Source organism: Nicotiana sylvestris, chromosome 5 (genome assembly GCF_000393655.2).
Source record: "Nicotiana sylvestris chromosome 5, ASM39365v2, whole genome shotgun sequence".
NCBI classification, from domain to species: domain Eukaryota; kingdom Viridiplantae; phylum Streptophyta; class Magnoliopsida; order Solanales; family Solanaceae; genus Nicotiana; species Nicotiana sylvestris.
Genome location: NC_091061.1, coordinates 15,938,296 through 15,954,308, shown reverse-complemented (window position 1 = coordinate 15,954,308; position 16,013 = coordinate 15,938,296). Strand labels below are relative to the sequence as shown.

Here is a 16,013-nt window from a genome sequence, read left to right as displayed (position 1 = left end):
TGTGAGTGTGTGTTGTCGACGTGGTTGTGTGTGTGGTGTGGGGAGGAACAGCCATGGCTGCTTGAGGTTGGGGGTTGGAGGTTGGAGAAGATGAAGCAAAGGGAGGGGAGGGGCGGATGTGTTTCTTAGGTTTTTTAGGGTTTTTGGTTTTTTCTTTTGTTTTGTTTTGTAAAAAATGAAAAATGAAAATGAAGAGGGGGAGTTGGGTTATGGACTGGGTCGACCCAGTTCGCAATGGACTGGGTCGTAGGGAAGATTGGGCCATTTTTTGGGCCTATGTCTTGAAATTGAAGAAGAGGCCTAATTCCGACTTTCTTTATATTTTCGCTCTCTTTTCTTCTTTTATTTTTTCTAAAACTAAATTATAAAAATACTTAAACTATTATTAAGAACTAAATTAAGTTATAAAAGCGCAAATTAACTCCCAATAACAATTAACGCACAATTAAGTATTAATTAAGCATAAAATTGTATATTTGGACATTAAATGCTAAAAATGCAAACGATGCCTATTTTTGTAATTTTTAATTTTTGTAAAACAATTTTAATTACTAACAATTGTAGAATTAAATACTACATGCAAAATGCGACATATTTTTGTATTTTTTATTAATTTAGCGAATAAACACGCACAGACAAATACAAATAATTCTTCAAAATATCACAAAATATCACAAAATTATACACCAAAGAAAAAATCATTTTATTTTTGAATTTTTTGGGAGTAATTCTCATATAGGGCAAAAATCACGTGCTTACAGCTGCCCCTCGTCATAAAATTATACAAGTCAATTAGCATGACTTAAAATGTACTAAATGCATCTAGCAACGATACTGGTTAATATGAATACACTTATTACACTAAGGTCTTTATCATGCAACTTCAGTAACAATTTAGCTATGTGATTTGACATGATACATAACTAGTATTGTAAGATAATACTTATAACTTATTGAAAGATTATATTTGGTCATCTATTTGACCCAGTAGAAGTGAAAGTCCACAAAAACATAAATTTGAAGAAAAGAAATCATACTATGACAAACGACATCGACAACGTCATTGACAAAAGAAGCCTCAGTGTTAGAGATACAAACTTTAGTTAATGGTTCAACCATTTTATAACTCTTTACTTACTGTATTAATCACCATAACTCACCATAAGGTGTGTTAGCTTCGTATTTTTTTCTGGGAATGAAACCGGATTGCCTTGAAGAATCCAGTGGTGACAAAACAAAAATAAATAGAGGCTCGTCCGCTTCATGTTCACATTATCTTACATGGACATCCAAGGAGGGTGTTATGAATAGTTTGTACATTGGATACTACATTGGATGTCCATGTTGTGAATAACTTAAAGATTAAATTTCCTATTTTATGTTCATCATCTTTACTTTTTATGCCTATAAAAGATCATGTAATTGCAATAGAAAGATACACACAATTGAAGAAGAAAATCTCTTCCTTCTCTCTATCTATATTTCTTGTTCATTTTTTACTAAATTGCTTTTATTTCATAACACCAATAATATTATATATTATTAATCAAATGTTCATTTTCTTTCCGAGATGTGGCCATATGTACAGCTTTTGCTTTGCGTTATATGTCCTCCTAGAGCCAAACAAAGGCTCTTTCGAATGTTTTGTTTTTTCTTTAACTTTTTATATTGTTGAATGATTAAACCACATGCACACAACTCATCAATTCTCCTTTTTCTGTGGGGTTTCTGTTGAGACCATGGGAAACTTGGGAATAAAAGAAACCCTTTTAATTTAAAAGTGTTACGAGTTTAACGACTACAATATAAAAATTAAATGCATAAAATTTAAATCTTGATCCGCCGTATGCAGACATGATTTTCTGCCAGGAATAATTCTAGACGACAGCCAAAATTCCACTTAAACATTTCTTAGATTCCACAGCTTGAAAATGCTAATACTCCAATTATTCAACAAAAACTTGGTTGGAGTTAGGGTTTAAATCCATATCTTATTCGTACTTATTTGAAGTTTACTCTTACAAGAATCAGTATAACTGTACAACAGATGACTGGCTAGGCCAAAGAGACGTAAAACCCTGTTGTCGAAAGTTCATTATTTTTATTGTATTAGTAAAATTCGACTATGACATATGGATATTACTTAGAATAAGTTTTACCTCGGGATAAGATAGCAGTGGAATTTGGCCCTCACAAGAAGTATATATGGTTCAGCTCTCCTCCCCGGGAGACAAGTGTTTTGTCTGGGTGAAGCATCCCAAAGATGATTCCAAAGATCTATCGATGAAGTCATGGCCCGGAATTTGACTTGATCTTCAACCATCCCCGAGATATATATTAGGAGTTCACTTGTATCCATTATGCCAGATTAGCCATCCACGGCCGGCGAGTATCTCCACAGTTACTAATCACTCATAGCGATGTGAGGAAGTGGGGATGAGCACTCGAACGTTACAAATACTAATTGCTCGTACCTTCCCCAGACCCCATTAGTGAGATTTTATTGAATCGTTATTGTTGTTGCATTTCTGAAATTATTTTTGAGTTAACTATTAAGATAATAGAAACTATAGTTGGAGAAAACTCTTGCATCAATAAATGTAAAAACTGGCGTAGAAACTATATTTAGAGAAAACTCTGGAATCAATAAATGTTCTAAAATAATAAAAAACTGATAGATGTAGACAAGACAGATATTTCATTTGTTTAAATGTACGATGGACCCGAAATTTAAGCTAGTTTCTGCATGTCAATGGCTAGCATTTAATTTGGGTAGTCATTTTTCCATATCTTTATTGTTGTCAGTGCAACTAAATTGGATTGGGTGTATTCAGATTTCAAGAATGTTAATATTTTTACTGCACATGCTTAAATTAGCAGGTCCAAGTTAGTATTTATTTTCTTCTCGTACGAATAAGATAGTCTGTAAAATCCTTCAAAAAGTCAGTGGATTTGGATAATACAATCATAAAAAGGTGAAAAATCACTAAAGAAAATGACAATTTTACCATTTCAAAACGTGCTTTACTATGAGTAGTACCTTTTGTTATGATTTTTTGTACTTTGGGTGGGGGACGACAATATAGTAGGAAAAAATTACTCAAATGTTTAATTGGCTTTAGTTATGATAAAAAATTCAATCTACCTTCAGTATGCCATGGACGGATATCCTTCTCTTTTCATTGTCAAATTCAATTGGCTTTATATTTTAATGCAATATTGGGTTAATCTTCACAGCCTTTAATTTTCTTTGATAATGAGTTTGAGCTACCGGCCATATTTGTTCATAGTGGTTGAGAGAGTCTTCTACATGTCACTAGGTCAAGAGTTCGAGGCTGATATACTGACAACCAAAAAGATAGTTTGAGCCGGTGACTAAAACGTATTATTATACATGATACGCGTATAGATATCGAAACTACAGATGAACCAAAAGCCCGAAGTTTATATGGTATCATAGAATTACGTTATGTACTAGTATATGAATATAGACCAAGAAATGAGTGTTTTTACCCAAGTTAATTTTTGGAAGTTATTGCACATTCATGTTTTACTTAAGTTCGTCGAAGACATTGCGCATTCATAATTAAAAGATAGTAAATCAATAAATCCCTAGCAGTGAATTAGAAGAACATTGCTCGTTTTGTTTCTGGAACTATTGTCTGCTTGACACATTCGCATGTAATGTAATATAGTGACTGATTTTCAAGAAATAAAATCAAAAGCATACTACAGATGTACATATCAAAGTTCAGTTGAGAAGCACATGAGTCCTCTCCATTTTCTTTCGTCTTTTTATTTTTTCCTACTATTTTTTTATCATTTTTATCTTTATTGAGCGTCGAGTTACTCTGATTCATCTTTCATTCAATTAATCGCACCGACCACGCCGAGGAAATAAAATGGGAATACGCTGACGCAGCCCACATATCTTCAATTAACTCGGCTCCAGCCTAGCCACACCAAATAAGTCAAGCCGCTAGCCATATCAAGAACTCGTAGCTTATACTTCCAATTAATTTACTGAAAGCTTGAACACCTAAATGCACAAAGCAAAGAGTCTCCAATCCCCTTTTCAAGAGCAAGGAAACCCTTGTTTTTACTCCAAAAATATGTGAATCCTACGTCACAAATATTTATAAAAACATATTTGAGCACTAGGGCGGACCTCGAATATAGATTAGGGGTTTGATTGAACCCAACAATTTTTGTTAAAATTATATATTTATTTATGGAAAAATTAATATATATATATATATATATATATATATATATATATATATATATTAATAATTTAAAAAGACAAAAATCCCAAACTCACAGCTTCAAATCCATGTCCCGCCTCTTTTATATTGAACACAATTCTCCAAAAAACAGTATGCTAAAAAAATAATAACAAAAATTCATTTGGGCTAGGAAATGTGTTTGTTTGTCTTTTCTTTTTGTGTTCATTTTGTTTCAATTTCTTTGTTTTAATTTTTCTTGTTAGTATTTGGATATAGTACTTGGAAAAAAAATGTCTAAACACAAATTTAAGTGAGTATTTGGACGTGAGTGCCGTCATTTTAAGAGTAAAAGCAAGATTTTATTGTTTATTTTTTTTCCATTTCATTCTTATAACTGTTTTCTTAAAAACAAGAAAAATAATGAAAAGTCTGCCTTCTGTACAGTAACTTTTACATGGTGCAATTTTGACCTCAGTGAAAAAGCTCTCCTATGAAAAACCCAAGTTCACTGGGGTAAAGCCTGTATCACAAATCAAGTTGCATTTACACTGAATTTAAAGTTCATTTCATTTGCCAAAAAATACAAATGTTTGTACACCTAACCCCAGTCAGATCCTAACCCTACATCTGACCCCAGATTTGGTTTTATTTAAAGAGAGAAAAAATGAGCTAGGCCAGCTGTGTTGTGAATTGATCTCTCCATTTCTTCTTCCTCCACCCTTTGTCTCTCCCCTTAACTTTTCCTTTAGACCATTGTCTTCTAAAATTGATTGAGATATAATGAAAGTGTGGAATTTGCCATAGTTCTTGATTTTATTTTTATTAGTCTTATTAAAAAAAAAATTCACTTCTTGGTTTTGCTAGTACTTCTTATGATGGGTTCAGAAGTGGAGGAATTAATTAAAAAGGAGAAATATGGAGTTGTACCCAATGGAGATAATGAGGATTTGTACAATTTCCCTAAATTCACCAAAATCTGTGTCATTTTGGTTGGTTTTGGTGGTGCAAGCTTTTCTTGTCATGTCTTGTTATAAGTGAAAAAATAGAAGTGAAAACTAAGGAGTTCAATTCCACTCACTTTTTCAGCTCTCTTCTCACTCACTTTCTGTACAATTTTTCCACTGAAAACTAAGGAGTTCAAATCCACAAAAATAGTGAACTTTCAAGAAACTTGCAACAATGAAGAGAGTTCGTAGCTCTGATTCTTTGGGTGTGCCATTGATGTCCATGTGTCAAAATACTACAGGTGCTTTGCTTACTTGGTTAAATATTTTATCTTCACTTTTATTCTTCTTTTATGTTCTCGTGAAATTCTGTTCTTTTTCTAGATAACATGTCCACTAAAATTCTTCTTGTCACTTGCCTTTTCTATGCTCTAATCCCCTTGTCTTGAAAGTTTCAAAAAAATCAGGGAATTTGGTTTTGTTAAATCAAGAATAATGTTTTAGTACTACTTACCCTTTTTAGTTAGTTTTACACTTTCACTCTTGCCTATAGATTTAGCTAGTATTTGTGGTGCAAATATCTTTACACAATTGAAGTTGATGGTGTAAAATACAGTAGAATGTAGGATATATTTATCCTAATACTTTTAACATGAAAAGTTACTTGTTATTGTCATCAATTTTACATGATGATATAAAACCTTTGTAAAAAAGGGCAGCCACATGCACAAACTATCTCGCGTTTGCATCATGATCCTAATACTCATGTTCTTTTGTCCTTGTTTTAGATGACCACAACCAATGGAACAGCCAAGTATATTCAAGGAACTTTCAATCCATGTTAGAATTAGGGTTAGAAGATGAACCCTGTGCGGAAGAATCCGGCCATGGATCGGAGAAGAAACGGCGGCTAAGGGTGGATCAAGTGAAGGCTTTAGAGAAGAATTTTGAAGTGGATAACAAGCTTGAACCTGAGAGGAAAGTGAAATTAGCACAAGAACTTGGTTTGCAACCAAGACAAGTGGCTATTTGGTTTCAAAACCGCCGTGCACGGTGGAAGACAAAGCAATTGGAGAGAGATTACAATGTTATCAAAGCCAATTTTGATTCTCTCAAACATAATTATGAATCTCTCCAACATGACAATGAAGCTCTCTTGAAAGAGGTATAACTGGTTTTTAAATCATAATTGCAATGTTTTATTCAAGAATACAGGGCAGCCCAGTGCACAAAGCTCACGCTATGCGTGGTATTTGGGGAAGTACTGGATTGGTTTATTGTATGCAAGCCTTATCTTACATTTTTTAAAGAGGTTGTTTCCACTACTCGAATTCGTGAACCCCTAGTCACATGGCAGCAAGTTTACCATTTACACCAAGGCTCCCTTTGTTTAATTCAAAAATATCACTAGTTAAAATTTTTTGAGTTTTGTAACACATTTTGTCGTACACCAAATAAAAAAAGGACAGCTCGATACACAAAGTATTTCGCGTCCTCGTACGGGTATCCTAAAGTATGTGATATAGACAGTCTAACCTAATATAAGTATTAGTAGATGCTTTCACGGTTCGAACCCGTGAGGACAAATGTGTAGATAAATTTTGTTTAGGAAAATGTAAATTTTAAGAAATGCTAGTCTAATGCATTAAACTTGTGCTATACACAGACTAAAGAGAAGGTTTGGTCTATATTAGATCTATTTACGCATTTTTACTTTATATATATGCAAAAGTTTATTTAATATTTGCAATATTGTATTGATTTTGTTTTCATTTTGACATATTTTAGATTTGTGACCTGAAATCAAAGCTAAATGGGGGAAATAATGAAAGCAAAGCTGATGTGAAAGAAGAGGCTATAGAGTCTGAAACTGATGACAAAGATATTGACCAAAGCAAGCCAAACAACAGTACTACTTCTCTTGGAAATTGTGAAGATGATAGTACAGAACTCAACATTGAGAGCTTTAATGGTGGAAATGGCATCATAACTTCCTCCAATATTTTTGCTGATTTCAAAGATGGGTCATCAGATAGTGACTCAAGTGCAATATTGAATGAAGAAAACAGTCCAAATTATGCTGCCATTTCATCCTCTGGAGCTTTCTTGATTTCCAACAATGGAGGATCAAATTCTTCCTCTTCAAATTCTTCATTGAATTGCTTCCAATTCTTTGACTCAAATCCAAAAGCAATTCTTGGGGATGGCCAGGACAAAGTTGTTTATAATAATCAGCCACAGTTTGTGAAAATGGAGGAGCATAACTTTTTCAGTAGTGAGGAATCATGCAGTACTCTGTTCGCAGATGAACAACCGCCTACACTTCAATGGTACTGCTCTGAGGACTGGAATAATTGGAAAGATTCCTAATTTTATGAAATCCTTGAAAAAAGTAAGGAAGAAGAGTCTCAAGAATGTCTGTTGGGGAACAAATTTTGTATAGTGGATCAAAATTTATCAGTACAGTTATGTGTTTCATCGAGTCACGGACAGAATCCTTTGTAACAAGATTTAAATAAGCGATGAAATATTGTAAATGAGTGACCTCTCATTATGTTCATCGAGTGTCCTTTGCAAGACGATTTAAGCGACCTCTCTCTTTGTTCATCGAATGACGTATAGAATCCTTTGCAAGATGATTTAAATACACGAAATATTGTAAATATTTAAATACAAGACGAAATATTGTAAATGGGTGAACTTTATTTCGTGATTCACCAATATTCAACCATTTGCCGCTCTGCTCTTGTACAAATAAAAGCTAAAGAAAGTTACCATTATTATTTCTTTCTCATTGAAGTTTTGGTTCTTTTCGTCTTGAATCGAGATTATTAGAAATAACCTATTTATTTTCTCGGATAGGGTATAAGATCTGCGTGGGGGTATTGTGGACTGGTTGGGTGGTTGGGGGACGAGGGAAATGTGTGAGTTTGAGTAAAGGTTGGCTTTTGCAGGGATGATTAGGTAGTACTACAGCTCTTCCTTTTTTTTTTTCAGTCTTAAAGAAAGGGGTTCAACAGAATCTTACGATGATGAAAAGGTGCCGATGGTAAATAAAGGTGGCTGGCTAGCTGAAGTATTCATGCATCAGAATTTTGAACGATTTTTAGCATGAAAATTAAAATGGAGGATAAACAAATGTCATATGAGTAGAGGTCATAGTACCAAAAAATTTGCAACAATTTACATTGTGTGTACATTACATTAGTCCAACACCTCCACTAATTTGCTAAGGGCTCATTTGGTACGAGGGATAAGAAATAATTAATTTCGGAACTAAATTTAAGAAGAGTTTATCCCATGTTTGCTTGGGAGAAAATTGCGGTATAATTAGTTCCAGGATTAGTTATTCCGAAATTGCAGTATTTTTTCATCCCCGTAGAAAGGTGGAATAATTAATCCCGGGATAATTAATCCTGTGATAACTTCTTTCCAACCAAACGACTCCTAACACTCTGTTTGGATCGTTGTTCTCCATCGTTTTATAATGTATTATATTGTATCGTTTTATGAATACGATGTTTGGATAGATTGTATTGTTTGTTAGTGTTAAATAATATTTTGATGTTTGGTTTGACTGTATCATACTGTACTGTAACTGATACGTTTACTAAAATACCCTCAATTGTTTGAATATTATATTTATTAAAAATTATTCATAAAAATAATTTTAAAAAATAAAACAAAAGAAGGCAAAACACCTTAAGAAAGCAGAACAAAGAGCGAGACAGAAGAAGGCAAAACAAAGGAGCACAACTAATTAGAATTGAGTTAATAGCAAATCAGGAGAAAAAATAAAACAGAAGGCGGCAAAACACCTTTAACGTTGGAGACAGAAGTTCTGGGAAAAAATAAAGTAGGTGATAGGTTGGAGATTTGGAGTTAAAATAGCAAACAAAGCTAAAGGGTAAAATAGAATTGTGGAGTAATAAGTTAGAGCATAATTGGAATGAAAAATAGGAAACAATCTCACCACACCAATTCGGTTGTTTCAAAAAGGGGACTTTTTATTGTTTTGGAACAATGAATTTAATAATACAATACAATCAATTTTAATGAAATAATCAAAACAATCATTGTTGTGCAATAACAATACAATATGACACAATGGGAAACAACCATCCAGGCAGCTGTAAGAGTGTTGTATGGGTCCAAATTTGGACGACCACGGCTATCGACAAATACGACAAAAGACGAGATCTTCATAGCTCGACATCCTGTGGAGGACGATAGGCAGCGGACAGAGGACGTATAACTTTTACAATAGTGTAGGCCCAATAGGGGGACACTAGGAATATACTTTCGAATATTCCCTATGATATGTCTTTGGGAGTTCAGAAAGGGGTTATATCCTTACATATATATAGGGGCTTTTCTGCTTTTCGGGGGAGGGGGACACTGATTGTAATACTTTCCTACAAAAAGATTGGCATTCTTAACGTTCGATCACTCATTTTCGCAAGATCAAGAAATATTATCCATTGTGTTCATCTTTATACCTTTTTTAGAGTTTATTATACTTAGCTAAGATTTACCCCTTCACTCTCTTTAATTGATTTATTCAAAAAGGTTCCAATATTTTTTGAGTCAAACAATTTGGCGCCGTCTGTGGGGATTTCTTTAGCTGAGATTTAGTTTCGTCTAGATCCTTGAAAGGGATAATCACCTCTTCTTGGCCTCGCAAAGACCAACAATGGCAAGAAAGAGGGAAGCAAGATTAAAGGCAATAGTAGGTGTCGCGAACAACCTTCTGGATTCCATCAACAAAGCCGGCACGTAAGACAACTAAAACGCAATGCCAAGCACTACACCTGAGGGAGATGCCTCCTCCCCCCCCCCCCCCGCACGAAAGCGTGACTGTCTCGCGCGAGAGGGGAACCTCAACATCCGCAGCAGGAGAAGCACCACAAGCTGTGAAAAGGCTATTAGAAGAGTGGTTGACAAAACATACTCGATAAACCTGCTCAAAGGGATATCGGAGGTGCAATACACATAGATACTGCAATTATTGCCGATGAGCCGGAAACTCTACGCACAGGTAACACTCTTGTTGTCATTGATGCAGGTAACAATGCACTCACATCCATCTTAAAGAAAATAGAAGAAATGGAAAATGAGAATAAAATGCTCCGTGATCAGATGAAGGAGCATCAAGAAAGGGTCAATAAAATACCAGGCACTCCGAAGTTGCTACCAAAACGTGATGTCGATCGGTTCATCGAGCAACCATACAGTGAAGGGGAAGCCCCCCACTCTATTCCAAAAACCTTTAAAATGCCACCATACTTGAAAATATACGATGGCACCACGAACCCGTAAGATCACATAATCCACTACGTCACAGCAGTAAAAGGCAATGATCTATCGAAAGAACAGGTGTCATCAGTACTGCTAAAAAAGTTCAGCGAAACCCTGACGGGGGGAGCGCTAATATGGTATTCCCAACTAACGGCATGGTCAATATCAGCGTTCGAAGAAATGGCAGATAAATTTGTCACGGCTCACGCGGGAGCGAAAACGGCAGAAGCCAGGGTAAATGACATCTTCGCCGTTAGGCAAACGACATTTGAAGGACTTCGGGATTTCCTAGCCCAATTCAACAGGGTAAGAATGAGTCTATCGAACGTATCAGAGGGGATGGCGGTAACAACCTTCCAAAATGGGTTAAATAGAAACGGATCGAAAGCAACCTAAAAACTGCTAAGTAGACTCATGAAGTACCCTTCCACCATGTGGGAAGAAATCCATAATGCTTATTGTGCCGAAGTAAGGGCAGATGAGGACGACTTAAATGGTCCGATCCACCGACTAATATCGGTCCAAACCAAAACAAGGAGAGATCATCGCAACGATGGTCGAAGGTACCATCTATCGCATTTCAGTCGAGAAAGGCATCAGCCCTACATTCGAACAGCCATCCCGCCTTCTCCACAACATGCAGACATCATGCCTCGACACGTTGTGCCACACCGAAACGAAAGAGGTATGCCTCCACTGTTATTTGCTTATAATTTTTGCGTTTCTCCTTCAGAAATAGTGTATACACTAGAAAAGCTCGGCACAAAGGTGCAGTGGCCGCAAAAGATGAAGTCGGATCCGAGCACCCGGAGATCGAACGTTTTGTGCGAATTCCATCAGGAAAGAGGACATAAGATCGAAGACTACATAGGTCTACGACAGGAAGTGGTAAGAATGCTAAACCAGGGACACCTGAAAGAACTGTTGAGCGATCGAGAATGGGTTAACTTGGCTCGTGGGCACGATCAACCTCAAGGACCCCCAAAACCACCTTCACCAGCTCGTCTCATACAAATGATCATTGGCGGCGGCGATGATACAGTAATCAACCATGTGAAATTCACCACTACACATAAACTCAAGCAGAGAATCGCTCACGAACGGTACGATGACCTCGAAGATAGTATCATCTTCGATAAGTCAGATACCAACGGTTTGTCTTTCCCTCACTATGACGCTTTGGTTATAACTTTATGTATCGCAGATATCGATGTAAAAAGAATAACGGTGAATGACGGAAGCGGCACATGTATTATTCACCCACGAGTCCTCATATAGATGAGACTCGAGGATAAGATAGCAATGCGCTGCATAACACTAACAGGTTCTAATAATGCAGTGGAACGAACCTCCAGAGAGATAGTGTTGCCCGTTCTGGCCGGAGGAGTAACTCTGGAAACGACGTTTCACGTCATGAACTAGGAAATAGCCTATAACGCTATCATAGGGCGTTCATGGATACACGTTATGCGAGCCGTCCCATCAAGTTTCTATCAAGTAATCAAATTTCCTACCCCATGGGGAATATTCAGCATCCGGGGCGAGCAACGCACCGCCCAAGAATGCTACCGAATCGCCCAAGATTGCACGCACACCCAATAACTGAAGGGGGCAAGAGCGGAAGCATAACAATCAGTCATATCAAGAACCAAACCCGACATACAAATAGAGGCCATCAAAGACCTATATGTCATAAAATCCTGCAAGGCAACCGTAGAAGACCTCGACCCCGTTCAACTGGACAACACCGGCAGCACAAAAAAAGCTTATATCGGGCACAACCTCTCAGAACCAGGTAAGTTCCATGAGTTCTTAACTAACAATGATGATTTGTTTGCCTTTTCCCATTCAGATATACTAGGAATCCTAAGGGACATCGCCACACACAAGCTGAATGTTGACCCTTTTTACCCGCCTATGCGGCAAAAGAGGAGAAAGTTCAATGCCTCAATCAACGATGCAATCAGCGAAGAAGTCGATAAGCTGCTCGCTAATGGTTCTGTCCGAGAATCAAAGTATCCTCAGTGGGTCGCCAATGTGGTCATGGTAAAAAAGAAGAACGGGAAGTGGCGGATGTGTGTCGACTTCACCGACCTAAACAAAGAATGCCTAAAAGATTCTTTTCCATTACCACACATCAACCAGCTCATCGATGCAACGGTAGGGCACGAACCATTAAGCTTCTTAGACGCCTATTTTGGTTACAACCAAATTCTAATGGAAGAAGAAAACCAAGAAAAGACTACTTTTATCACTCACCAAAGAACGTACTGCTACAGAGTCATGCCGTTTGGACTTAAGAACACAGGGGCGACGTACCAAAGGTTAGTCACCAAAATGTTCAAAGAACAACTCGGCAAGACTATGGAGGTCTACATCGACGACATGCTAGTGAAGTCGAAAAGGAAAGAGGATCACATTGGTCATCTAAATGAAGCCTTTGAAATATTGAGGCAATACGAAATGAAACTGAATCCTGATAAGTGCTCCTTTGGCGTAACCTCAGGTACGTTTCTCGGTTTTTTGGTGTCATAACGGGGTATCGAGGTCAACCTGGATCAGATCAAAGCCATCGAAGGAATATCGGAGACATTAACCAGCAAAAAGCAGGTACAAAAATTGACAGGACGAATAGCCGCCCTGTCGAGGTTCATCTCACGATCGTCAGACAGGTGCCATAAATTTTTTAATGTACTTTAGAAGGATCATGGACTACAGTGGAATTCAGAATGTGTCGATGCCTTAAGAAAACTGAAAGCATACCTGTCCTCCCCACCACTACTTGTCAAGGCACACCCTGGCAAATGCCTCCTGGTGTACCTAGAAGTCTCCGAAGTCGCAGTAAGTGCGGTTTTGGTCCGCGAAAACAAAGGTACGCAATATCCAATTTATTATATCAGCAAAACCTTAATTGATGCCGAAACAAGGCATCCCCACCTTGAGAAATTAGCTCTGGCGTTAGTTGTAGCTTCACAAAATCTTAGACCATATTTTTAATGTCACCCCATAAAGGTGGTGATGACCTTCCCCCTCAGGGGCATCCTACACAAACCCGAACTATCAGGTAGGTTGGCCAAATGAGCCATAGAATTAAGCAAGCACGATACAACATACCAACCTCGAACTGTTATAAAGTCGCAAGTGCTCGCCGATTTCGTCGCCGATTTCAGCGCGAAAATATTGCCTGAAGAGAGTAGGAGGCGTTCCGCGCTTCCGCACATTCCAACCTCTTGGTCCTCTACATCTACGATGCATCTAATGCATAGGTATCGGGACTGGGACTCGTCCTTGAAGTCCCTACGGGCGAAGTAATTCGCCAGTCCATATGGTGCCTCGAGATGACTAACAATGAGGCCGAGTATGAAGCTGTGATTGTAGGATTGCAATTAGCCCTCAAATATGGTGCTCGACGACTCGTCTTCCATTGCGACTCTCAACTCGTGGTGAACCAAGTCACTAGGACTTTCCAAATCAAAGAACAGAGACTACGAAAGTACCAGTCAGAAATTCACAAACTGCTACCAGAATTCGACGAATGCCGCCTCGACCAGATACCCAGGGCGCAAAATATCAAAGCGGACGGTCTCACCAAGCTAGCAGCAGCCATCAGAAATATCAACACCCTTCTCCATTCCTTGATAGACCAGGTCGAAGTATATTTTATAAACCTAACTTGGGACTAGCGCAACCTTATCGTAACATATTTGCAGGAAGGAACGCTCCCACAAGATAAGAAAGAAGCCAAAAACTCCGAATACAGGCGGCCAGATTGTAAACTACGGTCTTTACAAAAGGACATTCGGCGGCCCCCTAGCCAAATGTCTTGGGCCAAATCAAACAAGGCGGGTAATAGAAGAAGTACACGAGGGGCATTACAGCACCCATACGGGAAACCGTACCCTCGTCAAATGCCTCATTCGCGCAGGATACTACTGGCCTGCCATAAAAAAATAAGCCGCAGATTACGTCATAAAATGTGAACAGTGCCAAAAATACGCCCCTATGATACACCAAGCAGGAGAACTCCTGCATTCAGTCACTTCGCCATGGCTATTCATAAAGTGGGGGATGGATATTGTCGGACCCCTCCCAACAAGGCGAGGTAAGGTATGCTTCCTTTTGGTTTTAACTGACTATTTTTCTAAATGGGTGGAAGTAGGTGCATACAGTCAAATACGCGAGCAAGAAGTTATCGCGTTCATATAGAAAAGTATAATATGTCGCTTCGGCATTCCCAAAGAAATCAGTTATGACAAAGGACCTCAGTTCTTCAGAAAGAAAACAACCAAGTTTTTTGAAAAGTGGTACATCAAGCGAATACTCTCTAGACCGTACCATCCCGCCGGCAACGACCAAGACGAATCCTCCAATAAAATGATATTGAATATTTTGAAAAATAAGCTCGAGCACGCCAAGGGGCTATGTCCTGAACTGCTGCCAGAAGAACTATGGGCATACCGCACCACGCCAAAAACTAGCACAGGCGAGATGCCATATTCACTAGTCTACGAGACTGACGCGGTTATACCTGTGAGCACGTGATTTTTTCCCTATGAGAACTACTCCCAAAAATTCAAAATAAAATGGTTTTGTATTGTTTGTGATTTATTTGTATTTTTGTCTGTGCATGTTTATTTCTACTTTAATTAAGAAAAATACAAAAAAATATGTGTTGCATGTGCATTTAGGATTTAATTTTACAGTTTAGGAATTAATTAAACAAACAAGTTTGTTTTACAAAATGAAAAATCAAAAAATAATAATAATTTACTTTGCATTTTAACATTTAATGTCAAATTGTGTAATTTTATTTTTAATTGATATTCAATTGTGTGTGATAATAATTATTAAGGGTTGATTAGTATTTTCTAGGTTAATTTTGGCTTTACAATTTATTTTAGAATTTTGGGGTAATGAGAAATTAAATAAAGCAAAAGGGAAAAGAGGAAATAAGAGTGGAAGGGTAAAGAATTTCGGACTGGGCCAGTTTTAAAAGGAAAAAGTCCAGGCCCAATGTTACCCCCAAGTCAGCCCAATGCCCGCCCCAATCCAGCCCGTCTCCAACCTCAACCAAACGACGTCGTTTCAAGCATTTCAATCGGGACCGTTGAAATTAACTTGATCAACGGTCCTAAAGCCTTGGCCCAACCCGACCCGACCCCAGCACTAAACCAAACGACCCCGTTTCCCTTCCCCAAGTTGATTTGAACCCTCCATCACCCTTGATCCAACGGTTCACATTGATCGACCCCTTTTTAATATATCAAATCCCCCCCCCCCAAATGCCCCAAAACCCATCAGACCCCCATCTGTATCGTCTCCAGAGTCAGAGACTAAATCCCCTCCGAAACCCTAGCTGCCCCTCCACTCCTTCGCCGTAAACCCGGAGGCTCCGGCTCCGATGACCGCCAAAATAACACCCCTGAACCTCCTAACCACCCTCAACCTGAATCCTCACTCCGTTGTCCTCGAATCATCCCCGGCTTTTTCGAATCTTCGATCAAAGCTCAGGACCCAAAACCCTAGTTCATCTAATGAACCCCAA

General features: G+C 38.0%; 1 protein-coding gene across 1 annotated transcript; it reads left to right on the top strand.

Moving 5' to 3' along the window:
• The first annotated feature begins 4,902 nt into the window (after window positions 1–4,902).
• Window positions 4,903–7,728, top strand: LOC104219096 (homeobox-leucine zipper protein ATHB-6-like). The gene is made up of 3 exons (XM_009769728.2): window positions 4,903–5,472; window positions 5,959–6,335; window positions 6,959–7,728. Exons 1-3 carry the CDS (start codon window positions 5,406–5,408, stop codon window positions 7,538–7,540), a joined length of 1,026 nt encoding a protein of 341 aa, XP_009768030.1. The 5' UTR covers window positions 4,903–5,405; the 3' UTR covers window positions 7,541–7,728.
• Window positions 7,729–16,013: the final 8,285 nt, after the last annotated feature.

What these genes read in the sequence shown, in the direction of transcription:
- LOC104219096 (XM_009769728.2), top strand. Translation starts at nt 5,406, where the DNA reads ATGAAGAGAGTTCGTAGCTCTGATTCTTTGGGTGTGCCATTGATGTCC. An exon ending in CATGTGTCAAAATACTACAG is followed by an intron (nt 5,473 to 5,958) that starts GTGCTTTGCTTA and finishes TCCTTGTTTTAG; the next exon opens with ATGACCACAACCAATGGAAC. An exon ending in ATGAAGCTCTCTTGAAAGAG is followed by an intron (nt 6,336 to 6,958) that starts GTATAACTGGTT and finishes GACATATTTTAG; the next exon opens with ATTTGTGACCTGAAATCAAA.